At 45.8% G+C, this 20,721-nt stretch overlaps 1 protein-coding gene across 1 annotated transcript in view; it reads right to left on the bottom strand.

Moving 5' to 3' along the window:
- Nucleotides 1-4,034: 4,034 nt before the first annotated feature.
- The window catches only part of ATP1A1 (ATPase Na+/K+ transporting subunit alpha 1), a 29,897-nt gene continuing 13,210 nt past the window's right edge, over nt 4,035-20,721 (bottom strand). The window contains exons 5-23 of the mRNA XM_017650322.3: nt 20,256-20,369; nt 19,703-19,837; nt 19,483-19,600; nt 18,783-19,051; nt 18,088-18,286; nt 17,730-17,839; nt 15,704-15,838; nt 14,999-15,191; nt 13,331-13,506; nt 12,375-12,511; nt 11,440-11,590; nt 10,682-10,850; nt 10,379-10,533; nt 9,891-10,014; nt 7,604-7,749; nt 7,375-7,505; nt 7,010-7,111; nt 4,827-4,918; nt 4,035-4,394 (exon numbers count right to left, since the gene is read on the bottom strand). Coding sequence (XP_017505811.1) covers nt 4,366-4,394; nt 4,827-4,918; nt 7,010-7,111; nt 7,375-7,505; nt 7,604-7,749; nt 9,891-10,014; nt 10,379-10,533; nt 10,682-10,850; nt 11,440-11,590; nt 12,375-12,511; nt 13,331-13,506; nt 14,999-15,191; nt 15,704-15,838; nt 17,730-17,839; nt 18,088-18,286; nt 18,783-19,051; nt 19,483-19,600; nt 19,703-19,837; nt 20,256-20,369 — 2,685 coding nt within the window. The 3' untranslated portion in view covers nt 4,035-4,365. The remainder of the gene's footprint in view (nt 4,395-4,826; nt 4,919-7,009; nt 7,112-7,374; nt 7,506-7,603; nt 7,750-9,890; nt 10,015-10,378; nt 10,534-10,681; nt 10,851-11,439; nt 11,591-12,374; nt 12,512-13,330; nt 13,507-14,998; nt 15,192-15,703; nt 15,839-17,729; nt 17,840-18,087; nt 18,287-18,782; nt 19,052-19,482; nt 19,601-19,702; nt 19,838-20,255; nt 20,370-20,721) is intronic.

Below are 20,721 nucleotides of genomic sequence, written 5' to 3'. Positions count from 1 at the left end.
CAAAACTGTCAGTCCCCAGGGAGAAGGTCAAGGTTTTTAGTTCCTTCCCAACTGTGGGTCATTGTGCCTGGGGTAGGGTTAATGGTGAGATTCAGTCTCAGCCTTTCCTACCTACTTGATTGTGGATTTTTTCTCCTTTGCTAACGTGCAGGAGTCACACAGCTAGTGTTTAGTTTTCTTTTGGAGGCAATTGTTTCATATGCAGCTGTAGATCTGGTGTGTCTGTGGAAAGAGGTGAGCTCTGGATCTTCTATATCACCATCTTGAACCAGAACCTGCCCTTTTCTTTAAATAAGGGGTATGACTATTGTGCTAAGTGCCAACTTCTTTTTTTAAGGCATTGAGTACATATGAGGGCTGAAATGGAAAAGAAGAGTCAGGCTCCTGGAACTTACATAGCTTATAGGTTAGTGGGGAAAGATGGAGAGTAAATTAATCATGTAATTAGGGTTCTATGAAGAAGTAGATTACTAATCAGTTATCTTATAGGAGATGCCTAGTTGTGTGGTGTGTGAGGCTTTAAGTTAGGAAAGAAAATAGAGGAGACACAGCTCAATGACAGCACCGGTTTGCTGTAGATAAACCTGCAGGGGTGGGGATGGGGTCTCCAGCAAAGGGCTGAAGCCCTTGTCTGCTTACAGGATGGGGTAGATATAGGGTAGAGGGAGGAGGGACTTTGGGAGGCAGGAAAGTTTTGTGGTTACTGTTGCTAGGGATTGCTAGGGAGGTAATTTTGCATCTGGGTTGATAATTGTTGCTAGGGTTTGCTAGGAAGGTAACTGCTGAAGTCAGGTTGAAAGGGGCCAAAGCAGGATATTCTCATGGCTTGAGCTCAAGCGGGAATTTTCCATTACTTGCAAAAATGGAGATGGTGTTAAAATGGCAAATCTCATGCTAACAGGGCGGGGAGGGTTTCTTGTGAGATATCTTGAGGCCCAGGACAGGGACTTAAAAGCTCTAGAACCTGGGCATGTCCAAGGGCCGTAACCCTGTTGGTGTCTCTTTGTAGATCTCCTCATTCTCACCTTCTACCGTCACTTGCCGTGGTCTCCCAACTTGATATCCTAGTTCCATGCATAACTCATTCTGAATACTCTTTTTCAATTTTGAACTTCAAAGTCTTGGAAAAAAGGTAGAGGCTTTAACTCATAGACTGCTGGCAAGCCTGGGCATGGATTTCCCTTGAGTCAGCCCTCATCCAAGAAACTGAGTTTCAAGGTGAGGACAAAATGAAAAAAATATGGCTGCTTGTCCAGCAGGAAAAGGGTCTGGTAATGAGCATTCATTCATGCAACAAATATGGATTGTACAGATGTTAGGGAGGGTATGGCCTGGTCATGTGCTCAGGAACCTTTAGTCTACCAGGGAACATACTAATATACAGGTGTAAATACTCTAGCAAGGTGTGCAAAACTGAGGGCCCACCATCTTTTCCACGGAGGAAAAGCCTGAATGGTATCCAGGAAGGTGAGTCAACCAGAGTGCAGGTTGAGCTAAGGTGGGAGGGTTGTAAGGAGAATACAACAGGGACATGTAGGATGGTGGGGGAAGTGGTAGGGACTGCCCAGGACTTCAAATGGCAGACTTGGATTTATGTGCTGGGGTCAAGGGTGAAAACACAGATGGTGGAGAAGCAGCCAAGAGGAGCTTAAAAGATGGGGTAGAGCAATGGTTCTTGGGTTTTGAGGTGCATCACAACTATTGGGGGTTTCTGATTCAGGCTCAATTAGAATGTGATTCCTCACAAGTTTCCAGGTAATGTCAACAGTTTGAGAACCACTGGATTAGGCGAAGGCAGAAACTAAGGAGACAGGCCAGGGAGTTATAGCAGATGTGGAGACAGTGAAGGGCTGAGGCAGTAAAGAAAAGGCTTTGTTGAGCATCAGCCACCGTGCTAATCTCTTTACACATAGACTCACTGACTCCTTGTAACAGCTCTGAAACACCATCCTTATTCTAGAGTAAATGAAGCAAAAAGAGGTTAAATTTTGTGCCCATGGTCAGTCAGTGAGTGTTTCTAGGCTAAGACACAAATCCATGCTCTCAGTCACACTGGACAACCTCACTGGAATTAAGTGGTTAAGGACTGCAGGTGGGGGGTGGCCAGAGGGGAAGGGGAGGCGGGATCTCACATGACTTCCAGGTCTCTGATTCGGGAACAAGGCAATGGATGTCACTGCCCTGTGTGCACTGAGACCTCAGGTCTGGGTTTGTCAGTGGGGTTAAGATGGGTGTGCTGTGTCCTTTCTGAACCAAGCAGATGTCTAGGAGACAACCAAATTGGTGAGGCCAGGGCTCAGGAGAGTGGACTAGATGGAAGCAGTGGAGAGCATTGCATAGGTGGTGAAATGTGAAACCCCAGAGGAGTGTGGCAGGTGAGGGAAGGGGGTGGGGAACCTCCCTGACAGCCAAGGAGCAGGTAGGTAAGCAGGGTAAAAGCTCAGGACTGGGCCCAGATGCCAGAGTTCCAGAAGTGTGTGATGGAGGCAGGAGTGCTGCAGAGGTCCAGGGAAGGCTGGGATGCACTGCAGGATCTCACCATCAGGTCAGGGGCCACCTCAACCAGGACAAATTTGGTGAACTCTGCCCCTTGGCCCGCTCCTACCTCCCAGTCCAGGGCCGCTTAGAGCAGCGTGAGATGCATTGGCAGGGAAGCTATATGGGGTGCCTCCAGTCTATGGTGACACACTGCTTCAAATCCTTTTAGGTCAGGGAATACCCATGACCTTCATCACAGTAGTATATGTTGACTAGAGAACTCTCCAGGTGCCAGAAAAGCCATACACGGAGTAGGGGTGGGGACAGCAAACCTGACAAGGCCACGTTGGTCTAAGCGCACGGGATGGCCTCCTTCGGATCCTAACCTCACGGATAGCCTCTTTCCTATCATAGGCATATGGGCTAACCTTATCAACACAGCTGAGTTGAAGACATCCTTGAGGACCCAGCTAGTGTCTCACAGCCCTCTAACTCTGAGATCTTTGTTAACTCTACTGTGTCCTAGTTTCCTGACGTTGGACTGAACAAATGGCCCTCCTTAAAGACGACTTGCTTAGGAGAATAGAGATCATCCTGATGAAAGTGCCGAGAAAGGTGATTGGACTGGTGGGTTACTAAGACCACCCAGCCCTCCCAGTTAGTTCCTCCAGTGACCAGGCGGATTACCTATTCTCCTTCCCCTCCCACCTACACAGCTTGATGTGAGTACTCAGCAGTCATGAACAACAAAGTATGCTTCCAGAGAACGCTGTTTGAACCCAGTCTGTAATCACCTGGCAATCATGACCACGCTGGGCCAGGATGGACACCTTGTCATAGGTGCTTGAAGCAAGGGCAGCCTCCAAGTACTGGCAGCTAACAGCACTCAGGCTGGATCACAGAGCAGTGAGACTGAGACAGGCCTTTTCACCAAGTCTTTGAAAGCAGGTGTTCTCAGGCTTGACCCTAAGTAAACAGATCTCTTCCACCCTGTGTGCCGTCTGGCACATAACCTCTTTCTGAAATGGAGCTAGTTGATGCTAAATTAAGAAGCACTTAGTGATGTGCACACATGCCACAACAAACTGTGTACACATGGGTTTCTGCCTCTCTGACACCTTTTGAGGCTGTGGAGGGGAGCTGAGGGGGATGGCTGGGCTGTGGCCAGGACGGAAGAGAAGGGCCTCCTTCGCACTGCATATCTGGAGGGTCTGAAAACCCTTCACGTGATCTGTCTTCCCAAAAAAGCAGGTGTTAAAGCAGTGGGTGGAGTTATAGCCACACCACCCTAGGTAGCTCCTAGGAAAAGGGGTCTGGGAAGTTCATGTTGTCAGAGAATGGGCAGAAAGTGTCCTCTTAATCAGTGGTTCCCAAACTTGAACGTCAATCAGGACCACCTGGAGAGACCAGCTTTGGTTCAAGTGATCTGGGTTTGCCGTGCCACCAAGTTGCCAGGTGATGCTAATGTGGCTGCTAGTGCAGGTACCCCTCTCACCCCAACCACAGACACAGGCACAGGCACCTGGACCACACAGGCGATGCGGGCACAAGACAAATTCCATTATAATAGCCATCTTTATTTGTAAAAATCCAGATATAAAATGTATTCTTTCAATCTTTCCGAGTTTTCCTTTTTACAAAAACAAAAAGGCACATAAAAACCTTCCCCACTGTCATTCCCCATAAACAGATGTTTTTCAGGCAACCCTCCCCCCTCCCCCCCAGATAGCTACATGCTTCATTCCGGGATGTCTTGCTTCCCCCACATGCTCCGGTGCTTTCCTACCAGGGTAGAGTTCCAGATTCCAAAACTGAAGTACACAAAGGGGGGCTGGGGGACGGGTGCAGAGTGTGGCATGATGCTTCACGGCGTGCAGGAAAGGGCATCTAGTAGTAGGTCTCCTTCTCCACCCAGCCTGTGGTGGCAAAGGGAGGCACAGACAGTTTACAGCGAGCCTTCTTGGCTCTGGGGTGCGAGGGCAAACTGGGGTAAGGCCCTGTGTGAGGGCCAACAAACCCAAGCTAACCCAAACTCAGTATTGGACCTCAGTTGTATTTTTTTAATGTTTTTAGGAGTAACATGCTAGCTGAAAAGATGGTTTAGATTTCTAAGTTTCCCCTGCAGCATATTTGGCTTGCATTTTAATAAAAAATATGATTGGTTCTGAAACCTTAATGGAGATCTACATTCTGAGGATGAAACTTTAGTCTGTTTACAGCAGGCTGGTCCAACAGCCTCAGTCAATTAGCTGTTTATAGAGGCAGCCCGAATGCTTTGAAGGAAACCCAATAGAAGCCACAGAACTACAGTCCCTCCCAACCGCCAAAGTTAAAATGCCCGTAATTACCTCCAGGACGTCGCCTGATGATGAGTTTTCTGACTTCGTCATACACGAAGATGAGAAGAGAGTAAGGGAAGGCACAGAACCACCAAGTAGGTCTGGAAACAGAATCATGTACCGATTTATACATGAACACAATTCAAAGGAAGAAACTGCCTATCACCACAGTGACAAAAGAAATTATCAGTTTGAAAGGAAAAGCCAGGTACAGTCACGGTAAACCACTGAGCCGTGATCATGGAATACATGTAAATCCCTAAAAACAGGTTGCTGCTCTGTGCCCAGGGCCTAGGGAGGCAGGGGAAACCAGACTGCAGACTTCACAAAGGGGTCCCCCCTCCCCACCTTCAGTTGGATGTTTCTAAGTTTGGTTTTCAGGGTGAGTTGAGATTTTCTGTTGACCTTTCATTCCACAATTGGACATTTTCCTTCTTCCCTTTCTAAAGCATTTAAGCAGCTCATTTGCCTCATGTCCTCACATTTGAAGACAGAGAACTTCCAGTGTGGGTCAAGAACAGTTTATCCACCCCGAATTTGGTCTCTGATGATGGAATTTGGGACAGTGAGCAGTATGTTCCAAGTCCTAGACCTGCTGAATGAAAAAGAGCTGCACCCTAACAGAGATCAGAGGCCTTTGGGAGCCCAGGCACTTCTGCTACAGTCCCTGGCCTGGAGACGGGCACCCGGGGGGGCTTCCAGCAGAGGGCCATGCTTTCTGGACTATCAGCTTCTGTGGAAAACAGGTGAGAAAGGCTGTCCCAGGGCAGGATGCTGACAGTCTCCTCCTGTCCACCACAGGTAAGATGACCTTGTTTGACTCAACCATGCAGGGTAACTAAAACACCTTCCCATTGGGTAGAGCCTGTCATGAAAGGCACTGCTCTGTTTTAGTGGATTTTCCTCTTCAGCCTTTTACAGCTGTGATTCTCCTGGCCTCTCAATAAATAATGGCCCACGTTGATAGAAATCAAGTTGGGAACAGCCTGTTGTATGGCCCATTGTATGCTCTGTGTAGAGTACTGGGAAAAAGAAGTCAAAAAAGATGCTGTGGCATGTATGATCTAGTGGGGAGCAGAAACACCAGATGACAGGTGATACCAAAGAAAGGGGGCAACTGTACATGTCCAGGAGGGCGAGACCACGTGGGGACAAGCTCCAGTCCAAGAGGATTTTCAAGACTGATGGGGTGGGAGGGAACATCCTTACCAAATAGGCAGGGGGAAGAATGGAACCAACACAAGCTTGGATGGGTACAGGATAGGGCCAGAAAGACAGGTTGGGACAATGAGACCCTGGATGCTAGGCTACCCCTATACCACAGAGGATGTCTGTTAAGTGAACAGGAAGTCAGTGGGGTCAACAGGACTTGGTTACTTTAGGGACGACACTAATGGAAGGCGGTGATGGCAACCAGCTAGCTGACATGGGTCTGAGCAAGGATGGGAAACTGATGCATTAAATCAGAAGCTTGTGTCTATTGGGTTCAGCACTCTGTGACTTGGCATATTTTTAATCAAGTTGTAGCTGCTTAATCTCAACCAGTTAGCAATGCCACCAAACACATCCAAATGTTTCAAAGTATTACTGGAGTCTGTGGTAAACCCTGTGTGTGAGAACTCAAGTTTATCAGAAGTGCCAGGTCATTCATTGTTTTTAAGGCCTTCTGATTATGACCAAAGATAAGAGGTCAGCTTCCTTTGATCAACTCTATCCATGATCTGCTGTTAAGGAAGAGAGACCTCAGATCTTCTCCAACCTTCTTCCTTTGAGGGCAGAGTATACAGAGGCCCAGAAAAGTGGGGGACCTTCAACAGGACACATGATGGCTAGGTAAACATACTGAGATTTGGACTCGGGTCCCAGACTCCAGGACACCCCTGGTTGGCCTCTCTAAGGACAGGTGGACTGCTGCTGTGGGGAACCTGAGTGCTCAATACAGTCACCTGGTGAGCGAGGCCACAGCACCAGGGCCTGCCTGGCCCAGTCCTGAGCGAGCATGGATTGCCATCACCAAGTCTCTGGATCTGCAGTCTGATTTACTGACAAGCCTTTCCCAATGTCCCGATCCAGAGGAATTCCTGTGCATGCCACCCACAGTTCTGATAGTAAGTGTGGCTTTTCCTACTAGGACATGCAGTAGTAGCAACTACTATTACATATTTTTGGGTGCTGGAGGAGGACTGACTTACTTGAGGGGATACATTCGCAGGGCAACACCCATTCCAGGGCAGTAGGAAAGGAAAGCAGCAAGGGCCGTCTCTTCAAAGAGGCCAAATATTAAGATCTTGTTCCTAAAATCAAGAGGGGTAAAAGGTTAAAAAGATGCAAACGTAAGTTTACCTTCTAATTAAATGGCAGATGAATGTCTTTATGTATCAGTTGTACTTAGGAGCTCAAGGTTAGATAGAAGTTACATTTTGCTTCCTAAACTTGCTCCGAAAACTAGGATTCTAGAAACTCTTCCATGTGTTAGGGGCCAGGCTTTTGAAAAGGGTTTAGAAACCACCAGACCCCTTCTTTAAGCCAGGGCCCTTGCCTGTCCTTCTCTACTCACTTCATGCCCTGCTGGAAGACTGAATTCCTCCTGGTTTTGCAGATGACCAGGTCAGCCCACTGCACCACCACGATACTGACGAAGAAGGCTGTGTGGCAGGTGAACTCCACGATTTTCCTCTGTTCGTAGGTCTGAAATGCACAAGGCAGAGTAATGAGCCTGGCTCTTTGCCCACATGGCCACCTCCTCTAGGGCTGGAGGAGCTCTGGCACTGGTCAGGCCCACTCACCCACTGCTGCCCGTAGCTGTCCTCCACGTCATTGATCCAGCGGTCATCCCAGTCCACTCGGATGCCCAGCAGGTGAATGGGGAGAAAGCCGTTCTCAGCCAGAATCACAAAGTAAGTGAAGAAGCCCCCCAAGGCTTGGATCATACCTAAAAGGTTAGAGAAACAACTTCGATGCCAGAACCTGGCCCAAGAGGGCGCCTATGCACACTTCCTCTAACCACAGCAGCAGTACTTAGGAGACGTAAATGGCTGGTAAAGGCTCAGAGACCCGCCGCTTCACTCACTGGCTATGTCTGGTGGGATGCAGGACCCAGGAGCACACTCCTTGCCCAGAGCCCTACTTTTCTTTTTTCTTTTCAGAGCCCTACTTTTTGAGTCATTTTTTAGAGCTTTAAAGAAGACATACAGGCTTGCTTTCAAATACCTACCACTATTATGTGATCATCTACCCCTGTCAGGGCATGACCCTAGGGGAAAATCTGCTTCCTGAGTTTTTAATCTCTGAAAAATCATGACTTTTCCCATCTCTCAATTTTTTTTTTTTGAGAGGGCATCTGTCATATTTATTGATCAAATGGTTGTTAACAATAAAATTCTGTAGAGGGGACTCAATGCACAATCATTAATCAACCCCAAGCCTAGTTTTCAACAGTCTCCAATCTTCTGAAGCATAACAAACAAGTTCTTACATGGTGAACAAATTCTTACATAGTGAATAAGTTCTTACATGGTGAACAGTGCAAGGGCAGTCATCACAGAAACTTTCGGTTTTGATCACGCATTATTAACTATAAACAATCAGGTCAAATATGAATATGTTCGATTTTTATACTTGATTTATATGTGAATCCCACATTTCTCCCTTATTATTATTGTTATTATTATTATTTTTTTTAAATAAAATGCTGAAGTGGTAGGTAGATGCAAGATAAAGGTAGAAAACATAGTTTAGTGCTGTAAGAGGGGAAATGTAGATGATCAGGTGTGTGCCTCTAGACTAAGTATTAATCCAAGCTAGACAAGGGCAACAAAACATCCACGGATGCAGAAGATCTCTCTCAAAACAGGAGGGGGGGGTGGGGGGTTTCTAAGCCTCACCTCTGTTGATCCCCAGTTTCTCACCTGATCGCCCCCCTGCGACTGTGCCTGTCTTAGGTTGTTCCTCCCTTGAGGAATCTTACCTGTCTCTGGCTAACCAGTCATCTTCCGGGGCCATACAGGGAAATGTAAAGTTGGTAAGTGAGAGCCATCTCTCAATTTTTATACACTGTCTTTTTCTTTTTGCCAGCCACTGCAGAAATTGTGAATGTGGCACTCTGTGACCCAACTTCTCTCATCCCCCCCACTTTTAGGACCATTATCCCTAGCATTCAGTCTAACCACACTACACTAGATTTCTCAGGGCAAGATTTCATCCTATGTTCCAGACCTAGTCTTCCTTCTTAAAAATAAAAGGCTCTATCTCTAATATGGGTAGAGAGGGTGCTGGGCTATGAGTGTGCCCCATGGAGTCCTCCATCCCACCCATCATGGCCTGTGAATGATGGGACACCTCTCCTGACCCTTACCCACCAGGGAGAGAGAGCCCCCTGAAGTACCCTCTGTCAGCCTTCCTGGCTATCAGCCAACTACTTTGCTGTCAGCAACCATCAACTCAGTCTTTGCTGCATTTCCATAATGTACTGTCTGTTCCATTTCACCCAAGTGTTTGGGGCTGGTTCTCCTGAAGGACACTAGGCAGGGGACTGAAGGCCAAAGGGCATTTTCACTGCCCACCATGCAGACTCCCTGTTAGCTGGTCATGCTTCACCAGTGGCACAGAAATCTAGCACTGGGGGTGGGGAGAGTGGGGTGCAGGGTCTCCAGCTGGTGCCGACTTACCAGCCAAACCTTCAAACTCATGAAATCTCTTCAGAACCTAACTCTCTACCCAAATATTTCCACGAAAAGGTACCTAAATAAACATAGTTCTAGGGAACACATAGGGAACCATATGTGGCGTTCAAAAAAGTACAGGGACGGGAGGCAGCTTCAGTTCTCAGGCAGAGCTGAGCCTGGTCACAGGGTGCTGAGTCTAAAGAACTATGGTTTCCATACAGAAAACTGGGCTGAGAGCGAAGCTAAAAAATGCCCAGTCTCAGAGACCCTGCCTCATGGTTCATCTCAGGTTTACAAGTCACTCTAGATAAAGTCTCCAAAATCAACCCTATCCGAGGCAGACGCCGCCACCACTGTGGGCACTGTAAGTCTGCTGGCGCCCGGCTTGGTGCTGAATGCAGTGGCTCACCAATTTGTCCGTAGGCCATGCTGATCAGCCGCTCGTTCACAAGTTTATCTGTTTGGGGGTTTCTGGGCTGTCTCTTCATAATGTCGCTCTCGGCTTGCTCATAAGCTAAGGAGATGGCAGGAACCTAGGGACGAGAGGCAAGAAGAGATTTCTAAGTTATTAAATGCCAGGAAGCTGCTATCATGAAATTGTTAAACCCTGCCCCTCCTTTAAAATACCTGTTTTTCATACGATGAGATGATATTACACATCCCATTAGAAATAAACAAAACCCAGCAAAATTATACAAAAAGGAAGAGTCTCATCTGATAAACGGGTGTTGATAGTTGCCTTGAAGAGCAACGTTGATTCTTTGATGCTGAGGCTACAACACACACTGCTATGGCTACCGAGGACTCCTTTCCTGATGGCGGCCAGCCATGTGGACCCCGGCCGCAGTAGTGAGCACTGATGCCATCTGCTGAATGGAGACTGTGAGGCCCACTTACCATGTCTGTGCCCAAGTCAATGCAGAGGATAGTGACGGTCCCCAGTGGTAGTGGAATGTTTGCAATAATAAATATCAGGAAAGGGGTGATCTCTGGAATGTTACTGGTTAGGGTGTAGGCGATGGATTTCTTCAAGTTATCAAAGATGAGACGACCTATGAAAGCAAGATATTTTTTACTGTATAGCTTAAAGAGATAGGCAGACTAGAAATTGCACATAATGCAGTAGTTACAGAGAAACGGATACTGATTGGCAGGGTTGGGATGAGCTTTTGGTGAACACTGCAAATGTAGTGTTCTCACCCTCCTCGACTCCTGTGACAATTGAGGCAAAGTTGTCATCCAAAAGAATCATATCGGCAGCTTGCTTAGACACGTCAGAGCCAGCGATCCCCATAGCAACTCCAATGTCTGCCTTCTTCAAAGCTGGAGAGTCATTTACACCATCACCAGTTACAGCCACAATAGCACCCTAGCCAAAGAAGGGAGAAGAGTTCCTAAGAATCATGTAGTCTGGAGAGGGATGTGAAATGAGGTGCATACCTCTACAGGCCTCTCGGTACAGGGATTGCTCCTTTCCCACGGAGACGCTATGCAGTCTCAGAACCCCACAGCTGCTACCAAAAGAAACTGAGGAAGGACAACACACTCCCCTATCATTACCAGGATGACTTAAAGTCAGGACTGCGGTGGGCCGGGTGCTGGAAAACCCATCCTTCCTGCACGCCCCCTAGGCCCTGTAAAACAGAGAGGACAAGAGCCTCTGGGACACACACATCTCCGATGCAGACAGAGGGAGCCTCCACCGTCCTTCGCAGTCAGTGGTGCGGCTCAGACTCTGGGGCTGCACTGCAGACCTGTATTGCAAAGTATGTGGCTCTTCTAAACCTTTATCAAGTCACCTTTCTCTTTAAGCCCGGCACTTCTTACTGGCACATGAACAATGAGCCTGAGAAAAGCTGGGTTGTGTTTCCAGCATTGCTTTGCCTTTTGTTTATACAGGACCCGCATTCAGTGCGGTCAGTAGTGCCTGACAGAGCCCGGCCTGGCAGCACGCTGACCTGTCTCTGACAGCCTTCCACAATGATAAGCTTCTGCTGAGGAGAGGTCCTGGCAAACACAATCTCGGTGTGGTACTTCAAAATGTCATCCAGCTGCTCAGAGGTCATGTCCTTCAGATCACTTCCGTGTACTACGCAGGCCTTGGCATCTCTAGGATTAGGGTTGAATAAAAAAGGTCACCCATCACTTCACCAACATGATGCTTGCTCATCACCAAGAGGGGGTGTGTTGTTATTTTGTGCAGAACACTTCGTAAACAACACAAAGCCAGAGGGAACTTTCCCCATATCACGTAAAGGCCATTTTATATAGGTCACAAAGAATTTTCATATAATCTCATTCAAGACTCACAATAACCTGTGTGGCAGCCTGTCTTATGAAAATGAGGAGAGGAAGATTACAAAGACAAAGTGAAATAATATGAACAAACTCAGTGGCAAAGCTGATGATCAAAGACCAAACCCTCCATTAACCCCAAAGGAGGGTAAGGGCCCCACACCTTACAAACAAAACTAATTTATCTCCGTTATCTCTTTCACTTTATTGCCAAAATCCTCCTCTTTGGGCCTGAACTACCCGGGTAATTGTGCCTTTCCCACTTTGTTTTGTTAGTGTGGCCCTGGAGATTGCCTTGGTGCTGGGCAGGACTGCCCAGTGGTTAAGAGCCCCAGAAACTGGAGTAGGACCCACCTGAACTGGTTACTGTGCCAAGGGCTTAGAATAGTAAGCACCATGTAAGTGCTGGTTATTATTATAACTTGTTCTTATTGAAAACCCTTCTTGGGAAAGACTAGGTTGCTTTCTGGCCCTGTAGGAAGAGGATTCTCTATTCAAAGCAAGCCTAGAAGCCAACTATCACAGAACCAAGCTGATGGTTCCAATTACCACCATTGGCACATTCAAAGCAGACTGTACTTTGAGCTTCCTGCCTTACCTTGGGTTCACCTGGCTCACTGGGATATTGAGGCGGGCAGCAATGTCTTCTACAGTCTCATTGCCTTCTGAGATGATGCCCACACCTTTGGCAATGGCCTTGGCTGTGATTGGATGGTCTCCAGTGACCATGATAACCTTCAGTAAGAAACAGGCTAATTTACTGAACGCAACTGCCAAGCATATGGCCTTAGAAAGCAGGTGAAAGTAGATATTAAGGATGATTCAGCTCAGATTATCAAAAGGAAAGGAATGCAAATATAAAACTGACATAACAAAAATACGACTCATAGAAAAAAAACCCCACAAATACCCAGATTTTTTCTTAATACCTGTTCACATAGGATACACGGTATTTGTCCTTTCGTATAGTTACATAAAAATATTCATGTTTCTTAAGACCAGCAAAAAAAAAAAAAGATAATCTGCTGATGGAGGGACTGTGGGGTAAAGGTGCCCCAGTGCTGGCCAGCACCCTCACATAGGCCCAATCTGCAGGGAGAGCAGTATGTAACACGAATTCACACTTGTGGCTGCTCTTTTTGACCTCATGATTATATTTAGAAGAATAGAGTCAAAGTGGTGGGGAATAATTTTTACAAAACTTTTCAGCGCATAATTATTCATGACGGTGGAAAAGCATCAGTAAGGGAAGCAGCCAGCTAAAGGGAGATTAAACCACAAGCACTGGTGAGCCTCAGTAACGCCCAGGACCTCTCCCAAGTCTCCTGCTCTGTTTAATTTGCTGATGTGTCTTTTTGAAAGAGCTGTTTTTCAATCCCTCATTTAGTGTTTATGCTAACATTTTAATGCTATTTGGTCTTTTCTGGTGGTAGCTAGAGCTTTGCAGATGAAAAATTAATACTCCAGGTGAGAAAACCAGCTGGCCATGTGGATTCCAAGGGACCACATGTCTAAGCAGGGTACCCTAAGGCACTAGGAGGGGATGGGCATTACCTTAATTCCAGCACTTCGACATTTGCCCACAGCATCGGGAACAGCTGCCCGTGGAGGGTCAATCATGGAGATGAGTCCGACGAAGCAGAGATTATCGACAGGGAAATTCACATCATCGGTGTCAAATTGGAATCCTTCAGGAAACTGTTCATCGGGCAGAAAAAGGTGGCAGAAACCTGCAAAGGAGGGCAGGGAGCCTGTGAGGGCTTCAGTGTACGAGGGGCAGATGGCAACAGCAGCTTTTTAGTCACACTGCCTACACTTTGCCAGCTGTTTAATCTGGAGTATTTTTTTTTTTGAGAGCATCTCTCATATTCATTGATCAAATGGTTGTTAACAACAATAAAATTCTGTATAGGGGAGTCAATGCTCAATGCACAATCATTAATCCATCTCAAGCCTAATTCTCGTAAGTCTCCAATCTTCTGAAGCATAACGAACAAGTTCTTACATGGTGAACAAATTCTTACATAGTGAATAAGTTCTTACATGGTGAACAGTACAAGGGCATGGAGTATTTTTTTTTAAGTCTAGTTTTTTAACAAATGAGATTTAATATTTATGAATGATAGTCACTGAAAGGAAAACTGTGCAAAGATAAAACCTATCACTGAGCCTTAGAAAAAGAGGCTAAACTGTTTAATGAAGAATGAATGATGACACTAATTCTGAGCACCGGGGTAGGGCTCTAGACCCACTTCGCTTTCTCGAAAAATTCTGGCCACATCTCTGCTCACTGTTCATTAAACCACGATACATTACTGAGCACCAACATGGGCCATTACGCTAGCTACTTTGAGGATAAATGCAAGTCCGACATGTTCTGCCCCACAAGCTTACCATCAAGCATTACTGTTAAAGTAAGAACCACAATATTCAAGACGTTCTTTTCAATGTTGTATTAAGGTTGTCATGTTCTTTAAAGTAATATAAGGTGCCATGTGGGTTCACATAAGAGAGATTGTTGCTACTTTGGGGTGATGGAGGTGCAGAAACAAAAAAACACTTAAGAGAAGATACTGACTTCAGTTGGATAGAGACATAGAAGGACAGTTCAAGTTAGGAGAGGGAGCAGCATGGGACCAGGCAACCCATTCTAAGTAAGCCACAGCAAACAGAATCACATAATCAATTTTGTCTGTCAACCTACAGATATTATAAATGCCACTTTCCCACTTACGTTATACAGTGCGTAAAATGTGTACTTCTAATCCACAGTGGCTGGCAGAGTGGAAAGGACATGTGGCATCCTAGACTAAAGGTTTACTGCTAATCTCAGGCTGACTGCATAAAATCCCGTGTAAACTCACAGCCATTATGTGAGTCAGGAAGTGCCTTTATTCTAGATGCCCTAAGGAATGAATGAATTTTAATTTAAGTTTTAGGCAACAAAGATTAGAAAATAAAGCACTTCTATTTTTTTTAGGCAAACAGAACTGACCAGCATGAAGCCAAAGCTCTATGTAAGTAGACTCAGCAGCAAACAAGCAGGTATCTGTTGCCCAAAGCCTTACACACCAAACATTCTCAACACTTACTGTTTTCAGAACAATAGGGGACAGATAAAGGAGTAGGAAGATTGCTCCAGAAAGGCTCACAGAGAGGTTAACATGGTAATTTCCACTGTGTACCAGGCTAGATGGCTGTGTTACCAGGTTATCTGTGTACCTAGTACTCGTTCTCCGAGGCCACCCAGCTCGAGGTAGGCGTTCTGAAAGGCATCCTTCAGCTCCTCATCCAGGGGCTGCTCCTTGCCGTGGAGGAGGATGGAGCTGCAACGGTCCAGGATCCTTTCTGGGGCACCTTTCATCACCAGCAGGTGCTGGGCCTCAGACGTGTTGGGGTTCTTATGAATGGACAGCTAAAAGATTAAAGGACGGTGACATGTAAATGCTGAGTGGCTGAGCATGGCAGTCCGTGGAGGGAAACAGAGCTCATTGCTTAGTATCTGTTATAAAAAAACCAAGGTGCCCTCCTATTTCTGGACGCTAGTATGTCTTGTAACATAATTTGAATGCTACAGAAGAAACAAGCATGTGATATACTCATAAATCCCTGATACATATGCATATACAAAGATTATGGACAAAGGGATGGACACACATTTGCATGCCTACACCCCAACCTCACCCCCTCCCCATACCGCACCTCCACTCCCAACTACAAGTCTCCAAAGGGGCCCAAACATTTTAGGAGAGGCTTCATTCACCAGATGCATTAGGACTTTCCACATGTAGTCAAGGGTAAATTTTAGAATTTTCATAAAGAGTTCAAAAATCCATTTTTAGAAAACATTTAAGCTTCTAACATCTCAACAGGGAGAACAGTTCTTGTACCTGTCCCCTCACCCAGCCCACAGTCCCCCTAGGTGACCTGATACTTATTGGTGGAGTTGAAGGGGATCTCCACGATTTTGGTGTATCGTTCTCTCATCTCCTTCACAGAACCGCAGCACAGCTCAATGCATTTTAAAAGCGCTGACTCAGAGGCATCGCCTGCGACTGCCCGCTGTGAACAGAGACATCATCTGTTAATTGCCCTGAACACGCTCCACTGGAGCATCACTGAAAAATAGGAAAAGTAACTTGGGATGTACTCCAATCTTGTCAAAAGCAGAGGACAGGGCAGGAGAGGGTGCAGAAGCACTGATGGGAGGGACAGGCCTCTCTTTAGCCCAGACCCACAACTGCTCACAGCCTTCAGACGCAGACCCTGCTCTCTCATTGGCCCTCCCGCCCCACCCCACATCCAGCTTCTCGCAAAAGAAGGGGCATGAAGGCCACGTCCCCTTGGGAGAAGCATACACACCCTTCCAGCCTACTCTCCCTATTTTTTATCTTCTCCTGTTGAAAAGTCTCTGAGCTAACACTGTTCCCAAACATGTATTTCTGGTTATGAATCTGAAAATACAAGTAAGGACATAAATATTTATAGTACCCTTCACTACCGTACAATTTAAAAGAAAACACTTTAGGGTCTCAGGGCAAACTGTGTCAGGGAAAAATAGAGGATTTTATATTCTAAACATTAATTCAACTGTACAAAATTATCTGGGTCTGAATAATGTGAAATGAAAGCTATTATTAGCTCCAACAGTAACATAATCAGTTAACAATTTAAAGCCCACACTCAGTTACACACACTTCTACCTTGTATGATAATACTAAGTTACATTTATATTCTGATTTACTAAAAATCACTTTCAGTTGTAGTGAACTTTTACATATATAAACCTTTTCAAATTTTGACATGCAAATGAACGAATTAATGTTCATTTGCAAATACAATAGCCCTGTTTACTAAGAAAGGTGGCCAGGTTTGGTAAGAAACATGATTAAAGGCCAGTTATTACAGCAGAATAGAAATGCATGCTTTGTTTTTTGGTAATAATGCCACTGACACAGCCCCAAGCCCTGAAATATGTCTAAATACATCTTATGCTCCCTTTCTGAGTCTTTTAAATCAGGATGGATTTTATACTTGTGAGTCTCTGTGCTCAACACCTCAAAAATTTCCACTTTGAAATACGGAAACACATAAAGCAAACACCTATAGTTTCATGCCAAGATAAACAAGATCCTCCTTAAATCAACAGTGATTCCATGCCAAGAAAATCTCCCTGAAAGAATAAAGGAATCCTGTCTTCACAAGAGGAGCCCTCCCAGCTCCATCTAAGCCATATTCTCTTGAACCACTCAGTTTCTCCTCAGCTGCCCCAGGCAGCTTTGCTGAGAGGGAGGCCAGAAGGTCTCACACAGGTCTTTCTCATCCAAAAAGACCCTGTGCAAACCCATGACCTTTCTGAGACTGTGTCCACACTGGGCAACAGAGCAAAACTGTCATTTCACATTTCGTGAGAATTGCATGAGGCTGAGCTTATTTTTGCACCATTAGTAAGCAAGCTAAGAACAAGTAAGAGAAATAGATATTTAGAAAATAGATATTTAAGAAAATAAATGGTTTGAGGGATTTATTGGAATCTAATATATAAATGATTCAATCATCAAGTCACAAAAGTGGCCTTCAATGACCATTAGGCTATATGCTATCATATAAACTCCACTACAAGAGGTGGTATCATAAAATTGGAGTTTACTAATTCGGCTTTTCACCACTAACAATTGCCTTTTACCTGCCCCCACCAACCTTTGGTAGGTTTTTACTATGTATTTCCTTCTATCCAACCTAGCCCACAGTCCCTGTAAGCACTTCAGGATCTATAGGCAACACAAGTCACACAGTGCAAAGCCTCACTCACACGGCTCACTCCAACGGTCCTACAACAAAGTCATTTTTATGGTCATGTGCCAGTTAGACAGAACTCAGGTGGTGGTCCTTGAGTGGTTGTCTGCACTTCCCAGCAGGCAGCCTAACTACTAACAGGAACTCCTAGGCATACCTTAAGGATAGGTAGGTTTTCCTGGTTAGCCTGAAACACTGCCCTGTTACAAAGACCGGCAATCCTGGACAGTGAGAGCCAGGTGGCTGAAGTCTTGTCAAATGAGACACCTGAGGGAGACAAGAAAAAAAGATTGGAGAACAATGTATTAACTTTGTATGAAAGTCCCATAAAAATCAGAAATGATACTTCTCATTTCCCAACTAATGAACTAATCAATCAGGCTTTAGGCATTTTTTTAACCACACTTGCAAATATTTTTAATAAATCCAAAGCCCATACCCTTAACTCCTTACCAAATGACAGAACTCACACTAAAGGGAAGCAACGTGAGCAAGCTGGGCAGGCCTGGTCTTACCGCTCTGGTTCTCTGTCGTATCAGCTTCATGGATTTGATTGTCGAACCACATGTGGGCCACGGTCATTCGGTTCTGCGTCAGAGTTCCAGTTTTATCTGAGCAGATGGTGGAGGTGGACCCCAAGGTCTCCACAGCTTCCAAGTTCTTCACTAAGCAGTTTTTCCTTGCCATGCGTTTGGCTGTAAGTGTCAAACACACCTAAAAAGAAAATTAGGAACCAGGTTACTTTAATTTCAACCAAGATGGAATTCTATACAAACTCCAGCTACCCCAAAATGGAAGAAATCTGTCTGAAATTACATCTCTCCAACCTTTCCCTTGTGTCTGCAGAAATAATAATGGGAACATTTACATAGCGCTTTCCCTTCTCCTCCCCCAAAACAGTTATCTAGAAAAGTGCAAACAGCCAGGATTTATCACAATCTACTTCCCTCCTCACCCCTAAGTTCCTCTTCTTTCTCCCTTACACTGTTCTGGATGAATCATGTGATAATGTAAGAACAAAACTGACACTTTTGGTTTACTATCTTCCCATAAAACATGCCAAGGTCTTCTCACTTCGTGGCTCTAAGTGCACAAACATGCAGAACACCCACTGGCGGTGCGCTGTGGGAGACAGTCAGGCATGAGCCTCACACTCACGCAAGCTCCTCCGAGGAAGAGGAACCACCTCCTTCCCCACCAAGCGTCTTACCGTGACAGTGGCCAGCAGACCTTCTGGCACATTGGCTACAATGATGCCAATGAGGAAGATGACAGCCTCAAGCCAGGTGTACTCGAGGATCAGAGAAAGGATGAAGAAGGACACACCAAGGAACACAGCCACACCCGTGATGATGTGGATAAAATGTTCAATCTCTGCAGCAATGGGAGTCTGGCCCCCTTCCAGCCCAGAAGCCAGTGTTGCAATTCTTCCCATCACAGTGCGATCCCCAGTGTATACGACAATGCCACGTGCAGTGCCTTAAAGAGAGGAGGGGGCACTGTACCAATTTTTTCAGAGAAGTCACAGAATTTGCACAATCACCTGACATAGTTAAAAAAGACACAAAAACAGCATGAGCTTTTTTAAGGGCCAGCTCTCTGGTGGTATATGTTATTTGTTTTAAACCACAGAGACTGTGGCGATGAGATTTCTATCCATTATCAGCACAGTGGCTCCAAACTCCATGCTTGTTTAGTGCTGCCCACAGAAAAGGCACTGGGAGAAGAGACAACCCACAAGGTTCCTGGGTTTTCCTGCCAGCAAGTGAACCACTTCCACTCTGTGCCTGACCGAAGCTGTCAGAAAAGGAGCCAATAAAATGGATGAAAATGAATATTATGCCTATGGTTTTGCTGCTGTTAATGCCCAGGAAAAACGCTGTGCTGAAGAGCGCCTTGAAATGGTCTACCTTCAACACAGTTGGTTGAAAAGAAGGCAATGTTCCTCGTCTCCAGGGGGTTTTCATTTGTGAAATCGGGAGACCTGGTCTGGGGCTCTGATTCTCCAGTGAGTGAAGAGTTGTCCACCTGTCCAGAGAAAAGTACAAAGTGTATGAGCACGTGGGCCTCATCACGGCTGCCATGTTACCCTAGGTGCACGGCGCCAACAGCCAGGGCATTTCCACCTACCTTGCAGCCGTTGGCAGAGATGATTCTGAGATCAGCAGGGATTCGGTCCCCTCCTTTCACTTCCACCAGATCCCCAACTACAACATCCTCTGCATTTATGCTCATTTTTTCACCGTTCCGAATCACAAGGGCTTGCTTTGGAAGGGGAGAACAGTTCAGACCATTACATCAGAGAAAACTGGGTATCCACAAGGAGAGGGTAGCGGTAACACAAGAAAATCAAATTACAAAGGGACCCATAGTCCATCCAAATCGTCTGAATGTGTAACAAAAGTATTAATCTTTATTTATGCAAGTTACAAAGCCTGCTCAACTGTTATCTAAGAGCCAGTCCCCTGTTTCCATTGTGCTTGCTCTTTCAGTGAACCTTGACAAGGACAGTGGTCATCATCTGGGGTCTAAGAAAACTAGGTCCGGTTTTGAGTGGGGGAGGGGGTCAGGGAGAAGGCATCCCTCTCTCTGTGGAGTCACCCGATACTTGGAAAACCTTAACACTAGTTTCCATTCTTGGGGCTGTCAGGTTACCTAGCGTGGAAAGACAAGCAGCAGGTACCTGAGGAACCATGTTTTTGAAGGATTCCATGATCTTTGAACTTTTAGCTTCTTGATAATAGGAGAAACAGCCGGTTATGATGACAACAGCTGATAGCACCACGCCAAGATACAGCTGGAAAGGGACAACCGAGTCAGGACTGCACAGCTCTTAGCAAAGAGCTGGGTACATTCACTTAGATTTTCACTAAATAAAAATCAGGTTTTTAAGAGAGAGAGTGCAAGGCCTCAGAAACACGGAACGCACATCTTTCTATTTATCTGTCTAGTCACAGATACACCTGGTCACTAACTTGATAGACTTCTGGAACTGTTCTAGATTAATCAGTTTCTCTTACTGTATTAAAACAAAGACAGTTTCACAAAACGTGTGACTTTTGAAGTTTGGCTACCAAACATTTCTGGACATGTACAATATGCCAAGACCAGAAGCTGTGCTCTGCTATGGAAGTGGCAGCCACAGGACG

Source organism: Manis javanica, chromosome 4, assembly GCF_040802235.1.
Source record: "Manis javanica isolate MJ-LG chromosome 4, MJ_LKY, whole genome shotgun sequence".
Lineage (NCBI taxonomy): Eukaryota > Metazoa > Chordata > Mammalia > Pholidota > Manidae > Manis > Manis javanica.
This window is presented reverse-complemented; position numbering and strand designations above follow the sequence as displayed.